General features: G+C 40.7%; 1 protein-coding gene across 1 annotated transcript in view; it reads left to right on the forward strand.

The window, feature by feature from the left end:
• Window positions 1-19,565, forward strand: part of MACF1 (microtubule actin crosslinking factor 1) — a 166,218-nt gene that overhangs the window by 74,448 nt on the left and 72,205 nt on the right. The window contains exons 15-26 of the mRNA XM_042949074.1: window positions 170-298; window positions 1,824-1,901; window positions 2,520-2,681; window positions 4,491-4,595; window positions 5,746-5,841; window positions 7,603-7,728; window positions 10,263-10,415; window positions 11,994-12,148; window positions 13,526-13,652; window positions 14,190-14,373; window positions 14,795-14,964; window positions 18,964-19,142. Coding sequence (XP_042805008.1) covers window positions 170-298; window positions 1,824-1,901; window positions 2,520-2,681; window positions 4,491-4,595; window positions 5,746-5,841; window positions 7,603-7,728; window positions 10,263-10,415; window positions 11,994-12,148; window positions 13,526-13,652; window positions 14,190-14,373; window positions 14,795-14,964; window positions 18,964-19,142 — 1,664 coding nt within the window. The remainder of the gene's footprint in view (window positions 1-169; window positions 299-1,823; window positions 1,902-2,519; window positions 2,682-4,490; window positions 4,596-5,745; window positions 5,842-7,602; window positions 7,729-10,262; window positions 10,416-11,993; window positions 12,149-13,525; window positions 13,653-14,189; window positions 14,374-14,794; window positions 14,965-18,963; window positions 19,143-19,565) is intronic.

A 19,565-nucleotide genomic window follows, 5' to 3' on the forward strand; every position in this document is an offset into this window, starting at 1 on the left:
CTCTTTGGGGTGATAATGGCATGTTTTCCTATAAGAGGCTGTCATGGAGATGACTTAGGTGTCCTCTTGCCCAGTCTCCTACCCTCAGCCCCCTTGCCCAAACATCAGTTCTGAAAATTTTCTTTTTTTGCTGATTCAACCAATGAAATACGTATCTTTTCTTTTCCAGATGAAACTGGAGCGAGCAGAGTGGGGCAATGACCTGCCTAGTGTGGAGTTGCAGCTGGAGACACAACAGCACATCCACACCAGTGTGGAAGAACTGGGCTCAAGTGTCAAAGAGGCCAGGCTGTATGAGGTGTGTGCATTCAGAATCTATCACGGAGCGGGGTGCGGTGGGGTGGGATGGGTAACGGGGTAGCGTGCACAGTGCAGCTGTCTCTAGGGAGAAGGAGGCTCTGGAAAAGAATGAGAACCATGAGCAGCACTTTACGCCAAATTCCCTTTCCACATCAAGTGTCTCTTTTGCTCTTTGAAATGCCCTTATGAGCAAGGTATTTTTATTAACCCCTTTTTACTAAAAGGAGTAGCAATTCTGAAAGCTAAGGTCAGAATCAGTGCATGGTGGGTGCAGTTTCCAAACAGTCCTGCTCCAAAACCTCATCTTGTTTCCACTTCACCTCCTGCCTGTAGGGCGTGCTGGAATAGAGAAACTACTCACTCAGTCTCTCCCTCACTCATTCTGTCTTCCCATTTGTAATTTCAACTTTCCCCTTCAAAAAAGCAGCCGAGTAGTTTGGGAGTCATCAGGCATAAGTTTTGCTAGAAACCTCCCAGAGTTACTGGAAGCACAAAGTCTCTCAGCTGTGTTCACTCCACTAAACCGTCCCTCACTCATGGCTGCCCCAGGCTTTATTTTTTATTTTTATTTCTTAAGTTTTTATTTAAATTCCAGTTAGCTAACAGAGTAATATTAGTTTCAGGTATACAGTACAGTGATTCAACACTTCCAAACATCACCTGGTGCTCATCATAAGTGCACTCCCTTTTTTTTTTTTTTTTTTTTTTTTTTTGGGAATAAAAATATTTTTTTAATTTCTTCTTTTTCTTTTTTTTTTAAGTTTTTTGTTTTTTTTTAAGTTTATGTATTTATTTTGAGTGGGGTGGGGAAGGGACAGAGAGAAGAGGGAGAGAGGGAGAATCCCAAGCAGGCCTTGCAGTTGTCAGCGCAGAGCCCGATGTGGGGCTCAAGCCCACAGACCATGAGATCATGACCTGAGCCAAAGTTGGACGCTTAGCTGCCCCCACAACAAGACTCCTTAATCCCCATCACCTATTTAACCCATCCTCCTACCCACCTCCCCTCTGGTAACGATCAATTTGTTCTCTAGCATTAAGAGTCTATTTCTTGGTTTGACCCATAATTTTTTTTTTTTTAATTTTTAATGTTTATTTATTTATTTTAATTTTTTTTTTAATATTTATTTATTTTTGAGACAGAGAGAGACAGAGCATGAACGGGGGAGGGTCAGAGAGAGGGAGACACAGAATCTGAAGCAGGCTCCAGGCTCTGAGCTGTCGGCACAGAGCCCGACGCGGGGCTCAAACTCACGAACCGTGAGATCATGACCTGAGCCGAAGTCGGACGCTTAACCGACTGAGCTACCCAGGCGCCCCAATTTTTTTTTTTTTTTAATTTAAATTTAAGTTAGTTAAAATACAGTGTTTCTCCAGGCTTTAAAACCTGACCCAGAGATCTGTTACCTCAACTTCTGTTTCTGGGGTAATTAGTCCCTAACTATGTGCAGACATAGTTGAAAACATACTGTACATATAGTTTACTTACTCTTTCTCTAATACATCTTTATTTCATTTTTTATCAGGGAAAAATGTCCCAGAATTTCCATACCAGTTATGTTGAAACTCTTGGAAAGCTGGAGACACAGTATTGTAAACTGAAGGTGAGTTTTGACTCTTTTGTTCTCTTCATGGACTGTCTAGTCCCTTCCAAACAACTGTCTTCCCTAATTCAGAAAGTCTGCGGTTTGGCCCTGTTTTGGTTTTCTGCTTATTAGGTTATATCATTTACTGTGCAATTGTTCATATGTATTACAACATTTTCTCAATTTTCTTAGTGGATCAGAAATCACTGCCCCAGAAAGTTTAAATTAAGTAGAACCTGTCCCAGTTTCCGTGTCTTACCAAAGCAGTGCCTGTATATGCTTTGAGACACCAGAACAAAAAGTTTGAGGTTGGTAGGAAGGAGACTCTTCTTCTATCTGTTCTTCATTCCCATCTTTCAAGATTGTCCAGAGTAGGACAGGCCTAGGATCATTCTTTATTCAGGGAGCCCCACAGAAGCCTGGTGAGTTGTAACTTCTTGCTAGGATTGACCAGGGCTCTGGGAGTCCTGTGCTAAACTTGTACTAAATTTAAATTTGAGTCCATGAGGAGCACCCAGAGATGAAAAATCAAGGCTAAATTTATTTCCTGCATTATTCTTTGCTTTGATGTCACATGTGCTATCTTCTACAGACGAAAGCCTGGCAGTCTAACCGTGTAATCCCTGCTTTGTCTAGGAAACTTCCAGCTTCCGGATGAGGCACCTTCAGAGCCTGCATAAATTTGTCTCCAGAGCTACAGCTGAGTTGATCTGGTTGAATGAGAAGGAGGAGGAGGAACTCGCATATGATTGGAGTGACAACAATCCCAATATCTCAGCCAAAAGAAATTACTTCTCTGTGAGTCTAGCACAACAGACCTGTCATATTTATGTAATAGCAGGAGACAGAGAGAGGCTAATCTTTTGAGAACTTGGATTTCTGGATTTGCATTCTTCTGGGTAGAAATAGGAGCCCCCTGCTTAATGCATCTGTGCATGTGAGAAATGTACATGGAGAGAGGGGAAACCAAGTCCTAGAAATGAATTTACTTAGAATGCGTTTAGAAAGGCAGTGTCTTGGACAATGAGAGTATTGGACTGCAAGTCGAGTTGTTTCAGAATAGCTTTGTGTTTAGGATGGTAGGCTTTGGAGTGAGAGACCTGAGTTCCAATTCTTACTCCTCCACTAACTGGCTCTGTGACCTTGGGCCAGTCATTTAATCTCTCTGGACCTCTGTGAAATGGAATTATAGTATCACTTCAAAGACTTGTGTAAAAGATTGACTAAGCTAATATGGGCAAAGCATTTAGTATAGGGCTTACTGTTGTTTAACTGAAGCATACTCTTGGCTTTTCATATATTCTGAATTCTGTTAAATTCATTTAATAATTTTTTGGCCAAATATCTTCATTTGTAAGACGGGAAGGGAAATTGAATATTGGACAACGACAACACTCGTTTGTTCTTTTTCAGTCAATACAATGGGGTTGTTTTCTTTCTAAGTGTATTTCCACATCTCAGCATTTTTAAAGATATTATAAACTCTGCAAATAGGAAGCTTTTTTAAAAAAAAATTTTAATGTTTATTTTTGAGAGAGGGAGACAGGTAGAGTGTGAGTGGGGGAGGAGCAGAGAGAGAGGGAGACACAGAATCGGAAGCAGGCTCCAGGCTCTGAGCTATCAGCACAGAGCCCGATGCGGGGCTCGAACTCACGAATGGTGAGATCATGACCTGAGCTGAAGTCGGATGCTTAACCGACTGAGCCACCCAGGTGCCCCAGGAAGCTTTTTTATTCACACTTACTTTAGATACTTTTAAATTCCATTAGATTTAAAGAAATATAAACTTCTGAGGGCCCCTGAGTGGCTCAGTCGGTTAAGCATCCGACTTTGGCTCAGGTCATGATCTCACCATTCGTGAGTTCGAGTCCCACATCGGGCTCTGTGCTGACAGCTCAGAGTCTAGAGCCTGCTTCGGATTCTGTGTCTCCTCTCTCTGTCCCTCCCATGCTTGTGCTCTGTCTCTCAATAAGAAATAACCGTTAAAAAAATTTTTTTAATAAAAACTTCTGATTAGAGAATAGCATATGATTCTTCTAAAGTAAAGAAGAAAGAGTAAATGCTCTAATGCAGTAAACTGTCTGAGAATGGAAATCAGGCTATGATAAAGATAAAAAGAAAGTGCTTAGAAAGAAGGGATCAAATGTGACAGCAAGGATCAGCACCCAGCTTTATAGAAAAGCTAGCATCTAAATTGGGTCCTGTAGTGTTAACAGAATATAAAACCAGAGGAGGGCACTGTAGGCTGATGGAATAGTCTGAGCAAAGCCAGTGAGTCACTGATTGGGATCTCAGGGTGTGTCAGGTATGGGACGTGAACCAGCCACTCCTGCCAAGTTATCTCCTTCCTCTATCTCCATTGCTCACCTGTGTTCCCCTCCTTTTTCAGGTCTGGCCCAGGCCCCATATCCTTTGTAAATCATTGTCCAGTAATTCTAGCGTTTTTGCTCTTCGAAATCCTCTGGCATGTGCTATTTATTCCTCTCATTTTGGCACTAAGCCTGTGTTGGAGGCTCCTTTAAAGTGGGGACAGGGAACACAACTTTTTCTTTATTGCTCCTCTCCCCTTAATCGCACTTACTGCATCTAGTTGAATTCAACTTTCAGGAGTTGACAATGCAGCTGGAGGAGAAACAGGATGTGTTTCGGTCTCTACAAGATACAGCAGAGCTGCTGTCACTTGAGAACCACCCAGCCAAGCAGACTGTGGAGGTATGTGACTTGAGAATGTGTGAGGGTCAAGTGCTTAGGGTGGTCATAGTGGAAGCATCCAAATCAGAGACTTCGTTCTGCTGAAACACCTGAACGAAGTGTCAGTGATCATTTGTCTTGGATCTTCTCTCTTTATCCCAGCCCCTGAAAGACTACAAACAAAGGAGAATAGGAGGAGAAACTAGAAGAGAGATTGACTCCTATTGAACCTTTTATTTTATTTTATTTTATTTTATTTTTTAAATTTTTTTAATGTTTGTTTATTTTTGAGGCAGAGACAGAGCATGAACAGGGGAGGGTCAGAGAGAGAGAGGGAGACACAGAATCCGAAACAGGCTCCAGGCTCCGAGCTGTCAGCACAGAGCCCGATGTGGGGCTTGAACTCACAAACCGCGAGATCACGACCTGAGCCGAAGTCGGACGCTTAACCGACTGAGCCACCCAGGCTCCCCTGAACCATATATTTTAAATAGGCATGCAGGCAGATCCTGTCTCTTGTTGGTGTGGTGCCTTTGCCCAGAGAAGAGAGAGAGAGTGGGGGAATCTGGGAGGGATTTATTCATGCGCAGGTTTTGCTGATCACTTACAGGTGACCCATGAACAACATGGGTTTGAACTGCGTAGCCCTGTTATATGCGGATTTGTTTTCTAAATACTGTAGGATACTGTAAATGTATTTTCTTTTCCTTATGATTTTTTTAGTAACATTTTCTATGCTGTAGCTTACTTCATTGTAAGCATATAGTATATATACAGTATATGTACGTGTAACATACAAAATATGTGTTTGTTGACTATTCACGTTATCAGTAAGGCCTCCAGTCAACAGTAAGCTATTAGCACTTAAGTTTCTGGGGAGTCAAAAGTCATGTGTGGATTTCCGACTGCACAGGGGTTTGGTGCCCCATCCCCTCCGTTGTTCAAGGGTCAGCTATAGCTGCAATTGAGTGTGGAAGAGGCCTTTTCTATGTAACCCATGTTGGATGAAAGACAAGCCTGTTTCTCATGGGAAGCACTCCGCAGATGCCTGTCAAGCATCTCCACGTATCTTCTGTTGGCCTGTCATTAGCAGAGTTGGACTTGGAAGAGAGCATTGCACATGTATGTTGCTAAACCCCTGCCCTTCTGTGCGTGTGCTTGGCTCTTGCAGGCTTACAGCGCTGCCGTCCAGTCCCAGTTGCAGTGGATGAAGCAGCTATGCTTGTGTGTTGAGCAGCATGTAAAAGAGAATACTGCTTATTTTCAGGTATGTGAACTTCGTGTTTGTGTCTGTGTGTGCGTGTGTGTGTGTGTGTGTGTGTGTGTGTGTGCGTGCACACATGCGCACACATGAGCATCAGAGAAGATGAGGAGAATACCCTTTTCCATTCAGGCAAGCAATTGTATGTACCTGTGTGTCCACACAAGCCTGCACATGGAAAAGGTAGGGTGAAAAACACATCTATATCAGTTAAACCACCACTTTACTGTGTAAACCATCACTCCCAAAGCACAGCTGCTTAAAACTGTAATCCTTTAGTTAGTTCTTGACTCTGTGGTTTGGTGATTTGGGCTAGGCTCAGTTGAGATGAGAAAAGATGATATTCTTATTTTATGTATTTATTTATTTATTTTTAAATTTACATCCAAGTTAGTTAGCATGTAATGCAACAATGATTTCAGGAGTAGATTCCTTAATGCCCCTTCCCCATTTAGCCCATCCCGTCTCCCACAACCCATCCAGCAACCCTCTGTTTGTTCTCCATATTTAAGAGCCTCTTCTATTTTGTCCCCCTCCCTGTTTTTGTATTATTTTTGCTTCCCTTCCCTTATGTTCATCTGTTTTGTCTCTTAAAGACCTCATATGAGTGAAGTCATATGATATTTGTTTTTCTCTAATTTTGCTTAGTGTAATACCCTCTAGTTCCATCCATGTAGTTGCAAATGGCAAGATTTCATTCTTTGTGATTGCCGAGTAACACTCTTGTATGTGTGTGTGTGTGTGTGTGTGTGTGTGTGTGTGTGTGTGTGTATACACACCACATCCTCTTTATCCATTCATCCATTGATGGACATTTGGGCTCTTTCCATACTTTGTCTATTGTTGGTAGTGATGCTATAAACATTGGGGTGCATGTGCTCCTTCAAAACAGCATACCTGTAACCCTTGGATAAATACCTAGTAGTGCAATTGCTGGGTCGTAGGGTAGTTCTATTTTTAATTTTTTGAGAAGAAAAGATGATTTTCTCATCTTGCTTAGCCTGTGGATGGCTGCAGGCAACTGGCAGGCAGGCTAGGGGCTCGTTGGTTGCAAATGGCATCACTTCCACGTCTGATAGTTGGTGGGGGTGATGGGGTACAAGGCCATGACATCTGTTAGGCTAGCCTAGGCTTCTTCACGTTTGTCCCACAAACAACCAGAGAGAGTGGTGCACCCCAGTACACAAGCCCTTTTTTCTGCTGTCACATTTATTATGTCATTGGCCAAAGCAAGTCATGTACCTGGGCTGGCTTCAAGGGAAGAAGTAAACCCTCCCTCTTGATGGGTGAAGCTGTAAAATCCCAGGACCATTTTTCTTTCTTCAGTCTATCACAAGGTCAAGAACATACTCCTTATTTTCAGATGAGGATGGGAGGAGGAAATAAGCCGTTGCCTCTGTTTGTGTTTGCCCTAAATTAAATAATCTCGCTAATCATTTTGTAATCTTATCAGTGAATTGGAACATTTGATCACTCAACCTCTAGGCTTTTCATGACACGCTTACCTCACAGCCAAGTGTCCTCACTAGCAGTGTTTCTGAGAAGGCGAAGCTGACTGACTTTTCTCTAGGGTTAAATAGGCTTTGTGGTTGTCATCGCTAATATTTTCCCAGATGTGGTGTTTTAAGCCCTCAGTTTCCACTCGTGTGGATTTTGTAATGAAGTGTCATCAATCCAGGAGAGTAATTACAGTGAGATTGCTTTTTCTTGGTTAACATCTGTGTGTCGTGATGTGTTGAGCCCGAGATCCCATTCATATCCTCACAGTTCTTCAGTGATGCACGGGACCTGGAGTCATTCTTGAGGAACCTCCAAGACTCCATCAAAAGAAAATATTCCTGTGACCACAATACCAGCTTATCTCGTCTCGAGGACCTGCTCCAGGACTCCATGGTGGGTGTTGCCTCAGAGGGATGATTACTCCTGAGAAACAGAGTAAACCATATCAGCTGCTGCTGTTTATATCCTTGAAAGCTGTAGGGTAATGGGTCAGTGTTGTAAAATGTGGCTCACATTCAAATAAAGTTTAATCCCAGTTTGTTCTTTTTCTTTTTTTTCTTTTCTGTCCTTAAAGAAGTTGCTGATAAGATTCCTTTGGGTATGCTATTGAAGTAAAGGCCTAGTCCTCTTCCCCTGAGCCACTTAGTGCCCACTATGCTTATCTTTGCATTGTTCCTATTTTAATTCAAAAGTTGGGACCAAAGATGAGGTATAAAGCATGAAAAATAGTGTTGAAGGGGATTAGGTGACTGACATCAAATTCTTTTTTCACTCTCTCATGCAAAGAGAATTAAAACAAAACCAAACCAATGAACTAGACCTGAGCCAAATTTTTCTTCTGTGGTAATTTTGTTTTGCCAAAATGAGGTATTAGAATATTGATTTTAATTAAGGATGACGTTAAAATCTTATGTAGATATAATGCAATATTTGTCCAATTTATGTAGCAGTATTAACTTTGAGAAAATGTTTTTGCATCCGGTATTTACTCCAAATCAGTTTTATATTCATTTTCTCCAATGAATTATTCTTTCAGAAATGCTGATAATAAAATCAGAGCAGGAGTGTTTACGTGTATTGAATGCATATTACACAGAGTTGGCAGGACAAGGCCCCAGCTATGTCCCAAATTAAGATAGAAGAGTATGTAATAGGGAAATTATTTTTTCTATATGAGAAGCCAGAGGATTCCCACATTTCAGTAGAAAATTATAAATAAGAGAACCAGAGAACCCAAAACATTTTTGTAGGTGAAAGTTGGGTATTTGTGAACATTAGTTGATTATTTATTGATTTATTTTTACACTTTCAGGTATTATTAACCTATGAATGGGTTCACATTCAGTGTTTTACCCGGGCCAACAATCTGTTAATTTAATGAACTTGGAATGAAGGATAAAAGCCTGACTTTTTAGATGTTGTCTCTAGAATGTCTCTCTTGGAGGTACTTCAAGTTTGAAGGAGGAATATAATAATCCTTGGCTATTATCTCCTCCCTTCCACAGAGTACCTTCCTGTCTTAGGGTAACTTCTCTGCAATTGTTGTCATATCTTCTCTTCTCGAGGGTCGCTGCTCTGTTCCCTCCTCTCCAGGTCAGGGGCATCGGGTTGGCGGCGTCATCTGGGCATGAAGTCACCTGGGTCTGCTCCTCAGCTTTTCCTCAGCTTGTCCGTCAGGTTCGGGAGCATCTGTCATGGCTTCTGGTTCTTTTCAGAACTTTTACCACGCTGAGCACTTGGTCTCTGGAGCTTGAGATGTTTGGCTGTGGGTTAGACAGAAATTGACATCTTTATTGCAAGGAAACGGAAATGGGTAGACCAGCTGTCAAGTACGGAACAGTGTGGCTGTCTCCCTGATATATTCCATTCCTCTTTCTTAACTAATAAGTTAAAGTTGTATTTCTTCCAATCATGCTCCCGGGGACAGGCACAGGTAGTTTATTTAAGCATTTCTTTTTCTTTACTTGCATATTCTTAATTCTTTAATGGCATTTCTTAACATTATTAACTCTTTACTCTCATCACATCTACTTCCATCCTAAGAAAGTCCTCTTCTAAGGACTTTATATACCTCAAAATGGGCTTGACACATCCTGGTAATACATGAAAGTTATCTTTTACTCTCTAACACAATTGGTAGTACATTGCTACCAATTTTGTGGACAGGAAGTTCATTAGTTTTTAAGATAATTGGGTTTGCAGAGACTTGAGAGTTTCAATTTTGCATGATACTTCTTTCAAACCATTCAAATTTACATGAGCATGGCACAGCAAGACCCTAAAAGGTAAACCCTGAATCATTTGTCGTGTCTCCACCAACAGCATTGCTTTATAAACTGTTGGTGGAAGAGCTAAGATCTTTCTCTAGAAAGTTTGACTCAATTTAAGAAAGTGAAATATTAGTAGTAGAGCTTGGGAGGTATGATTATTTAAAAATTCTTTAAAGAGGACAATTCTAGCTTCTCCTAAGCAGAAGGCAAGAACTGGCTTCTGCCAGTAAGAAAGCGAATAATAATAATAATAATAGCGACAGCAATGTTGTTATTATTGTTTTTAAATTTCCATGCTTTCTGAACCTTATTTGGGGAAATCCCTTGTTAGCTGTGTGTAGCTGTATTTGGCAGCTGGCAGTTCTTTTTTTTTTGTTTGTTTTTGTGTTTTCATTACTTTTGCATGTGGCTTCATGATTCATTGAAAAGGGCACAGGGAGAAAGCTGAACAATTTGAGTATAAAAGCACTTGGTAGAAGACAAATATCCTCTCCTTTTTTCTTTATCTTTGTGTTTCTAAGATGGCTCCACCAAGGATCCCTACTTAACTGAGAAATGACATTCTCTGAGGGAGTGGAGCACTCAGTTTTCTTTATTGGCTCAGTCACCCTGAGTAGCAGCATTAATGTCTTTTTTGTGTTTCTTCTCACTTTGTAGGATGAAAAGGAGCAGCTTATACAGTCCAAGAGTTCCGTTGCCAGTCTTGTTGGGAGATCAAAAACCATTGTTCAGCTAAAGCCACGCAGTCCTGACCACGTGCTAAAGAGTACCATTTCTGTGAAGGCCATCTGTGACTATCGGCAGATAGAGGTGAGGAGGTGGAAAGGGTACCTCTGGCTCCAGAAGGAAGGGAGGGAGAAGCAAAACCTTCAGTTTAGGGGTGTGATAGAGAAAGGTCTAATGTTACAGATTTTTGATTTTTTCATTAGAACTTAAACATTCTTTTAAAAAAGGAAAAAAAAAAAAAAAAAAAAAAAGCCCAAACTCTACAATCTTGACCTGCTCCCTGCCTCTGTGATTGGTATCATCATCCACCCGATTTCCTAAGTGATGTCAGAAATGATACTTTGTAGCCCCTGAGCCATATCTTTGGCTTTTCCTCTCTTATACCCCACAACTAGTAGCCATACCAAATCAATACCAACTTGCAAATAAATATCCCTTAGATTAGATGTACTTCTTTCTGTCCCTGCAGCTACTACCCTGATTTAGACCATAATTTCTTTCACTTGAATAATGGCATTAGCCTCCCCAATCAATGCATTCTCTATTCTTCTACCAGAATGATCTTAAAAAAAAAAGAACAATTCCCTAGTTCTATTTACGTTTGTTTTTGTTTTTGTTTTTTTTTTTTTTTTTTTTTTAATTTTTGAGACAGAGAGAGACAGAGCATGAACGGGGGAGGGGCAGAGAGAGAGAGAGAGAGAGAGAGAGAGAGAGGGAGACACAGAATCGGAAGCAGGCTCCAGGCTCTGAGCCATCAGCCCAGAGCCTGACGCGGGGCTCGAACTCACGGACCGCGAGATCGTGACCTGAGCCGAAGTCGGACGCCCAACCGACCGAGCCACCCAGGCGCCCCTCCCTAGTTCTATTTAGATGGCCTAAATTCCTTACTGTGGCTTCAAGGTCCTGAGTAATCCTTCTTTACCTTTCTAGGCAAGACTGGGTCATGTCCCTTCCATGCATTCCCTGGTAAATTGCATTTGACATACAGTATTATAACTCTTACCCCCACCAGAATATGAGGAATATCAGCCATGTTTGTTAGTTTACCATCTTACCATTCTTACATCCAGTGGCCCAGCAAAATTCCAGGCACATAATAGGCTCAGTAAATATTTGTAATGCGTAAGAATGAACTTCTCTGGCACTTTTCTGTGTCTCAGTATTTCTGTCTATAAAATAGGGATGAGGATGTTGTTTCCTTGTCTCCCAAGAGAAAGAATTGATGATTCCTAAATGCTTAAGCCTTTTCAAGGGATTTGAGTGGGATGACAAGAAGGGAGGAAGAGGGAAGTATCATCACAAAAGCAAAGTTGTGATTATTCATGTCCCTTTAACCTTTGCCCTAATGGCTGTAGATGCAGAGAGATTGTTTCTGGAGGTCTTAAGACAGTCTCCTTAGAACTTTCATATACTAGGTTACTTGACCTGTAATAAACATTTAACAAACACTTCCTTCCTTGATTTCTTTGATGTCTCAACCTTTCCTGTGTTGTATATTTATATAAGGTTATCTCTTCATCAAAATCAGGAACCCTCACTAAGGGATGTCAGATCTCCAAAATGATTTTTTTCTTAAGGATTTCATAGCTTTGGGATCAGGCACCACATCATACAGGTTGTCGGTTTATCCATTAGCAATAACTTACAAGTTTGTCTCTTCAGATCACCATTTGCAAGAACGATGAGTGTGTGTTGGAAGATAATTCGCAGAGGACCAAATGGAAAGTGATCAGCCCCACAGGGAATGAGGCGATGGTGCCATCGGTCTGTTTCCTTATCCCCTCACCCAATAAGGATGCCATTGAGATGGCCAGCAGGTAACTTGGTTCAGGGGCCACTCTGGACTGCCACATGTGCTGCTTGGCTTGAGTGAATTGATGGAGGGATGAATCTGTATTTGCAATCTTAAACAGAGCAGCCAAGTTTTAAAGTTTCTTTTGGGAAAGACCTACTATTAAGATAGCAAGTCTTGCGCTTGCAGCTACATGGTAGGTTTTCAGTAAATGCTTATGTTCAATTCAGTGATCATTCTTGATCATAAACAGTTAACTCTCAGAAGATTGATTTTTGTAGTGACAGTTAATTTTCTTCTTTATATTTTATTAAAGTAACATACATATTTTTTTAAGTTCATTCATTTATTTTGAGAAAGAGACAGAGAGAACCAGGGAGGGGCAGAGAGGGAGGGAGAGAGAATCCCAAGCAGGCTCCATGCCATCAGCACAGAGCCTGATGGTGGGGCTCAGACTCACAAACTGTGAGATCATGACCTGAGCCAAAACCAAGAGTCAGACGTTCAACTAACTGAGTCACCCAGGCGCCCCTACATACATATTTTTAAAAACTGAATTACACCATGAAGCTTGTAATAAAAACCAGCTATTCCCTCCCCCACCCCAGAATTCTAATTTCCTAAGCCCACTATTTTCAATCCTTTATTTTGACGTCACTGAAATTTTAATGGGTTTTTTGGAGAGGGAGCAGATAAACTAAATGGGTTTAAAGTCTCCTATTTAAGTGAAGTCCTGGCTTCTACTTTTCTATCCTATTCTTATATGTCACATTTCTTAATTTGAAATTCAAGGTAATGTGTGTGTTGAATATGTCTGTGTATACAAGAGTTTAGAGTCTGTAAGTCTTCCAGAAGTTGAGATTGAATCAGGCACAGGATGCTTTAGAAAAAAACTTCTCCGGTCCTTCACACTGCAGTTCTTTTTTTGTTTTTTGTTTTTAATATGCCAGATAACTTTTTAAGTTGTTCTTAACTTTTAAACATTTTAGCAGTTTTGTGAATATATAGACCACAGTAATGTATTTTTAAGCATTGATATGGATTGTCGTTTTTCAACAATTCCAAATGGGGTTATTTTATCTCTACTTTTCTATATTACTTACCTTCACGGGTGTACCCTCTCTCTGACTTCTCGTGATCATTATATATACAGGTAACATTTATAAGACTGCTAAACGTGCTGACATCATATTCATAATACCGTTGTAAGTCCAAATTGTTTGACTATGTCAATTAATTTGGTTCTAAAGATTGCTGTGTTGTTAGTATTTGATTACTTGCCTTTCTCTGCTCAGCATATAAATCCAGTTCTGCTAAAGCAATCACATTTTCCCCCTGAAAGGTCTCTAATGTGGAGCTCAGGTTTTAGAATAGCCACAGCCAGCTTCTCTATTGTTTCTAGGGTCGAACAGTCTTACCAGAAAGTGATGGCCCTTTGGCATCAGCTACATGTTAACACCAAAAGCCTTATTTCCTGGAACTATCTGCGGAAGGACCTTGACCTTGTAAAGACCTGGAACCTGGAAAAGGTAATTGTGAAAAGCCTTCCCTCAGGCTCACATCCTATTGGCAAGCTTTTTTCAGAAGGAACTTTTTTTCATTACTGTAAGACTCCTGCCCACCCAAAGGGAGTAAAGTGGAGTCAGGGATGTTTCAGAATTAGGGGGTCCTAGGAACGAAAAACAGCAGCCTGAATGGTTAAGGAAATTACTGATGAAAACAAACAAGATCTCCTGTTTTCTTGGCCAACTAAAGGCTTCTTCTCACTCTGCAGCTCTTGTATAAATGTATGTTGTACAGGAATAATGGTGAATTAACCATTAGTCAGGGTTGTGTACAGTAAGGCACAGTGGGTGCTTCTGGGGTGCTAGTAATATTGTTTCTTGATCTGAATGCCAATGACATGGACAAGTTCTTTTTGTGAAAAAACAAATGTTTGCAGTTACGGTATGTGCAGCTGATTTGTCTATATATTAAACATCAATAAAAAGGAAAAAGGGAGAAGGTATTATGTTCCCATTCTGTTGAAATTTCTTTTATTTCCTTCTCTCTGTGTCTCTCTTTAGCTTCGAGCCTCAGCACCAGGGGAGTGCCACCAGGTTATGAAGAACCTCCAGGCCCACTATGAAGACTTTCTGCAGGATAGCCGTGACTCTCTGCTCTTCTCAGTGGCTGATCGTTTGCGCTTGGAAGAGGAGGTGGAGGCTTGTAAAACCCACTTCCAGCACCTGATGAAGTCCATAGAGAATGGTGTGTGCCTTGGCAAGAGGGAGAGGAATGGTGGAATGAGAGCCCTGAAGGGTGCTGCTGGACCCTTCATATAGACTAGAAAGTACCACCTTTTTACCATTTGAGTTGCTAAAAACTTGAGATAGGGAAAAACTTATAGAGATGAATTCTGAAAATTAGATCATGGAAGAAGAGGCCTTATTTGTCATTGCTTATCAGCCTGTCACATTTTCTTGTGGAGATAACATGTTTAGATCCTTAACGATGAGTGTATAATGCAGGGAATTTAGGATCAGGCAGAAGCTTCCCCCCATGTAAGGCCTTACTTTCATTTGTGGAATATCAGGCCTCTTGCCCTCTGTCTGAGGGTGAATCTATTATTCTCAGGTTTGTTGATTTCTGTTGTGGTGGTTAATGGTATTCTGTACTTGTGCATTCACAGAGGACAAAGAAGAAACTGTGGCCAAGACGTACATTTCAGAGCTGAAGAATATCCGACTACGCCTGGAGGAGTGTGAACAGCGGCTGATCAAACGAATTCAGTCTCCAGCCAGTTCTAGGACTGACAAAGATGCCCGGCAGGATAGTGCATTAAGGATCGCGGAGCAAGAGGTAAGCATCGAGCAAGGTGGGTGCTGCCTGCAGTGCACATGCTTTCAGAGTGAATGGGCGTCAAGACAATATGGAGCCTAAGACATAAAACAATAGACTCATGGCATTCCTTCTCAAGAGTCCTTCCCTGCAGCCTATAAATGCCTTTTACCTGTGGCAAAGCATGATTTCAACTCCCAGTGTGTCGCTGAATATTGATTAGTTTTCTACACACTTGGGAAGGCAAACTGACTGGCAAATTGTTCTAAGCACTACATTTGGGCTACATATTTTAAGACTGCGTAGTAGAGATGTTACTGTCTGCTCAAAGTTTTGGAAAACTTTGGAAGTTAAGTGATATAGTACTTAACTATAATGCGTTTCCTGAAAAAGTAAAATGCCATCAAAATGTAGGGCAGTGTTTCTGAAGTAAAAGCAGCAAATATTAATTGTTTTGCTATGTGCTCATAGGTATGTAAAGACAGTAAGCCAAAGTCCTTGCTTTGGGCTTATAGCATAGTTTAAAGAAGAATAAAAGGTTGAAGTCACAATTAGAAACTTGAGTATAAGAGATGTCATAAGATAGTACCTAGGATATTTACAGATTTCTAAGCAAACATTGCTATAGGAAGTTTGAGTATTATTAGACCATTTCTACTTGGGATGGTATGAGAGCTCTTTAAAGAGTATAGGGGGTGCCTGGGTGGCTCAGTCTTGCATCAGACTTCAGCTCAGGTCATGATCTCACCATTCGTGGGTTCGAGCGCTGCATCGGACTCTGTGCCAACAGCTCAGAGCCTGGAGCCTGCTTCAGATTCTGTGTCTCCCTCTCTCTCTGCCCCTACCCTGCTTGTGCTCTGTCTCTGTCTCAAAACTAAATAAGCATTTAAAAAATTAAAAAAAAAAAAAAAAAAAAGAATATTAGATTTGACCTGGGAGCCTGAAGGAATGGAAAGGACTGGCTAAATTAGGAGTGATTTTTCTTACCCTTCTCAATTATTCCAAAGCGTAAAGAAGAGGATGAGTGGGCAGTGTAATTTTCAGTGGCCAAGAAGGATCTAATATGCCTGAACGAAGCATATCATATAAACCTGTAATTTTCATATTGAAACTTACTAGTTTTCTGTAGTCACCTGAAATCTGTTTGTCCCAGCAAAATAGAACATTCTAAGAAATGTTAATATTCAGCTCTTCTAAAGGATCTTCCTTTTTTTTTCATTAACTTTTTATTTTGAAGTAGTTTCATTATACAGAAATTTTCTTTTCTCATATAGCCTTCACCTGGATTCCCCAAATGTTGACATTTTTCTGTATTTGCTTTGTCATTTTTTTTTACATATGTATACATCATAATAATCTTTTTTGGAGTGCCTGGATGACTCAGTCAGTTGAGCGTCTGACTTTAGCTCAGGTCATGATCTCACGGTTCGTGAATTCAAGCTCCGCGTTGGGTTCTGTGCTGACAGCTCAAATCCTGGAGCCTGCTTCAGATTCTGTGTCTCCCTCTCTATCTGCTGCTTCCCCATTTGCGGTGTCTGTCTGTCTCCCTCAAAAATAAACATTAAAAAAAAATTTTTAAATAATCTTTTTCTTCTTTTTTAGAGTGAGTTCTGTACAAGATACATTTTTACCCCTAAATACTTTAGTGTGCATTTTCAAAAGTCAAGGGGAGTCCCTTATGTAACCACAGGACAATGATTAAAATCAGGAAATGAACATTGATATAATGCTGTTATCTAAGACTTTATTAAAATTTCATCAGTTGACTTAATAATGCCTTTTTTGGGTATTCTCCACCCCCTCCAAATTTTTAGTATAGGACTCAATCCAGTACCTATCACACATTGTGTTTAGTTGCTGTGTCTCTTTAAATTTCCTTAAACTGAAATAATTTCTCAACTTTTTATCATCTTTCATGACCCTAACATTTTTTAAAATGTTTATTTTCAAGTGTGCCTGCATGCACGTGCAGGTGGGGGAGGGGCAGAGAGAGAGGGACACAGAGTATCCAAAGTGGACTCTGCACTGACAGCAGAGATCCCCATGAGGGGCTTAAGTTCATGGAATGTGAGATCATGACCTCATCCAATGTCAGATGCTTAGCCAACTGAGCAAACCTAGGCGCCCCAACCCCACCCCTAACGTTTTGAAGAGTGCAGGTCATTTATTTTGTAGGCTATTCTTTTCTTTGTGTTTATCTGAGGTTTCTTCATGATTAGATATAGGTTACACATTTTTGGCAGGAATACCACAGAAATGATTGTGTGTCCTCAGCACATGATATCAGGAAGCATGTGATGTTGATTTGTCCCATTACTGGTGATAACTTGTATTGCTTGTTGCTCTTTTCCCCTTTGTAATTACTACGCATGTTGTGGGGGGATACTTGGAGACCATGTAAATATCTTGTTTTACATCACACTTTCACCAACTAGTTTTTTAGCAACTAGTGTTGATTCTTGACTGAATTAATTATTAGTATGACTATTACCAAAAGGTGATTATCTAATTCTGTTGTTCCTTTTACATTTTAAAATTTCTATTCTATGCCCTCCTCTCTTCCTTTTTTAAAAGTTATTTATTGGGGTGCCTGGGTGGCTCAGTCGGTTGGGCGTACAACTTCGGCTCAGGTCATGATCTTGCGTTTGTGAGTTTGAGCCCCACGTTGGGCTCTGTGCTGACAGTTCAGAGCCTGGAGCCTGCTTTGGATTCTGTGTCTCCCTCTCTCTCTGCCCCTCCCTCACTCATGGTCGCTCGCTCTCTCTCTCTCTCTCTCTCTCTCTCTCTCAAAAATAAATAAACATTAAAAATTTTTTTTAAATAAAGTTATTTATTTATTTGAGAGAGAGAGCAAGTGGGAGAGGGGCAGAAAGAGAGGGAGAGAGAGAATCCTAAGCAGGCTCCCTGCTGTCAGTGTAGAGCCTGATGTGAGGCTCATTCTCAAAAACTGTGGGATCATGACCTGAGCCAAAACCAAGGATTGGACGCTTAACTGACTAAGCATCCCACGTGTCCCCTTTCTTCATTCTTTATGTCAGTATGGACTTATGGATTCTTATGTTAATGGTTTGTAAGTTGTTACTGTCTTTATTTTGATGTCAGAATTTCTCAAGGGGCTATTGAGAGCCCCTTCAAGCTGGTATCTATGGCATTTTAACATGTCCCACTATTCTTTGAGTGCTTTCTTATTTCTTAACAAAATGAGATATTTCAGGTTCATCTTGCCTTTGCCAGCCCTAACCCTGGAATCAGCCATTTCTCCAAGGAGTCCTGCTTCCTTTAGGTAGAGAATGCTATTTAGAAACCAAGATCTACATATAAGCATGCTCATTATTGTTGGGGTGTCATTGTTTCTAGGCCTGCTCAGCAGATAGAGCTAGAAAAACACATACTTACAAATGCATAATGCACACACACATACAGGCACACCCCAATGTTACACACATGCATACTTATATGTATACACATATATGTGTATAGATGTGTGTATCATTATATTCACATAAATGTATCACAAAAGTAGACCAATATATTTATCTATCAATTTTTCTCTCTCACACACACACAGACATAACTGTGAATTCATATGTATCTGTCTCCATTTGGTTCCAAACCAACACCACAGGTCTCATTCTAACTTTTCTCGTTTCCATATTTGTAACTTCCTTCCCTAAGACTGAGAAACCTACTTTATGTTATTGCTCAGTTCTAGCATGTAGAGATGAGTAGGTTTAGAATTGCTGAGTCAATGCTACTAGAAAAATTCCACAAACCTACTAACGGGAGTTCAGTGTTTATTTATGGTTCCTTTTGTCTTTAGCCTGCACATATGTCTATAGTCCAAATACTGTGTTCAGGAAATACTTGTGTGTGTTCTTCCCATTCTCCCCCTTCAGTGCTGTTTCACAGTTTATTCACCTAGTCTCCCATATATGGGCATTTAGCTTATTTGCAGTATTTTGCTATTACTTCTTTGTTCAATTCTGTCTCCATCTTTGTTGTGTGTCCTATTCCTGACAGCGTACCCAAGAGGACTTACAGCAACTGAGGTCAGACTTGGATACTGTTTCCACGAAATGCAACAGCTTTCTCCATCAGTCTCCATCTGGTTCGAGTGTCCCAACTCTGCGCTCAGAACTCAATCTGCTGGTGGAGAAAATGGACCATGTGTATGGTCTCTCCACGGTCTATCTGAATAAGTGAGTAGGCTGCAGGTTTGGATCCAGAGGGCAATGGTTTCATTGGAATGAGAAGGGGAAGTGCCTGGAGTGTTTCACAAACAATCCAGAGAGGTTGCAGATCTTGAAGAGCATGTACCCATGAAGAGAGACCTTGGCTTTCGCTCCAAGTAACTGGAGTGGGTTCCTTGGGGTGCAGCAAACAAATGTCAGTGATACAGAAAGAGAGATGGATTTGCATTGTTAGGAGTATTTCTCTTTGATTAGATAGCTCTGAAAAAAAGAAGGGACACTACACAATGAAAATTTAAAATTTTCAGTTAAGCTAAATACAGTCTTTGAAGATTTTCCCTCTATCCATCCATGACCTTGAGGAGTCACAGATCTTAGACTCTTCACAGTGTTGAGTGGGTTTCTGGCCTTATGTCATTTCTCCCATGAGTC

The sequence above is a fragment of the Panthera leo genome, chromosome C1 (assembly GCF_018350215.1).
Source record: "Panthera leo isolate Ple1 chromosome C1, P.leo_Ple1_pat1.1, whole genome shotgun sequence".
Classification (NCBI taxonomy): domain Eukaryota; kingdom Metazoa; phylum Chordata; class Mammalia; order Carnivora; family Felidae; genus Panthera; species Panthera leo.